We start from the raw sequence: 212 nt of genomic DNA on the forward strand, positions 1-212 counted from the left end.
CTCACAATGCACATTATCATCGAAACAATTTTTTAACATTTCATTCTTAATTATATTTCTTACAGGAACGTTGCTACTTGGAAACAGCATCAACCTGAAGATGGCAACGTTTTCGCACCCAGAAACGATCTACGAGGTAATGGTCAGGGTTGCCAAAGACACGAGGGTTGCTCACGCTGCAGTGGCTATCGAGGTCATGACCTATCCTCCAC

The 212-nt window shown here is 43.4% G+C and overlaps 1 protein-coding gene across 1 annotated transcript in view; it reads left to right on the top strand.

The window, feature by feature from the left end:
- LOC119585936 overlaps positions 1-212 on the top strand; it is a 9,943-nt gene that overhangs the window by 8,800 nt on the left and 931 nt on the right. Inside the window, exon 10 of the mRNA XM_037934652.1 lies at positions 88-193. Within this exon, the coding sequence (XP_037790580.1) occupies positions 88-193 (106 nt within the window). The remainder of the gene's footprint in view (positions 1-87; positions 194-212) is intronic.

This window comes from Penaeus monodon, chromosome 20 (genome assembly GCF_015228065.2).
Source record: "Penaeus monodon isolate SGIC_2016 chromosome 20, NSTDA_Pmon_1, whole genome shotgun sequence".
Taxonomy (NCBI): domain Eukaryota; kingdom Metazoa; phylum Arthropoda; class Malacostraca; order Decapoda; family Penaeidae; genus Penaeus; species Penaeus monodon.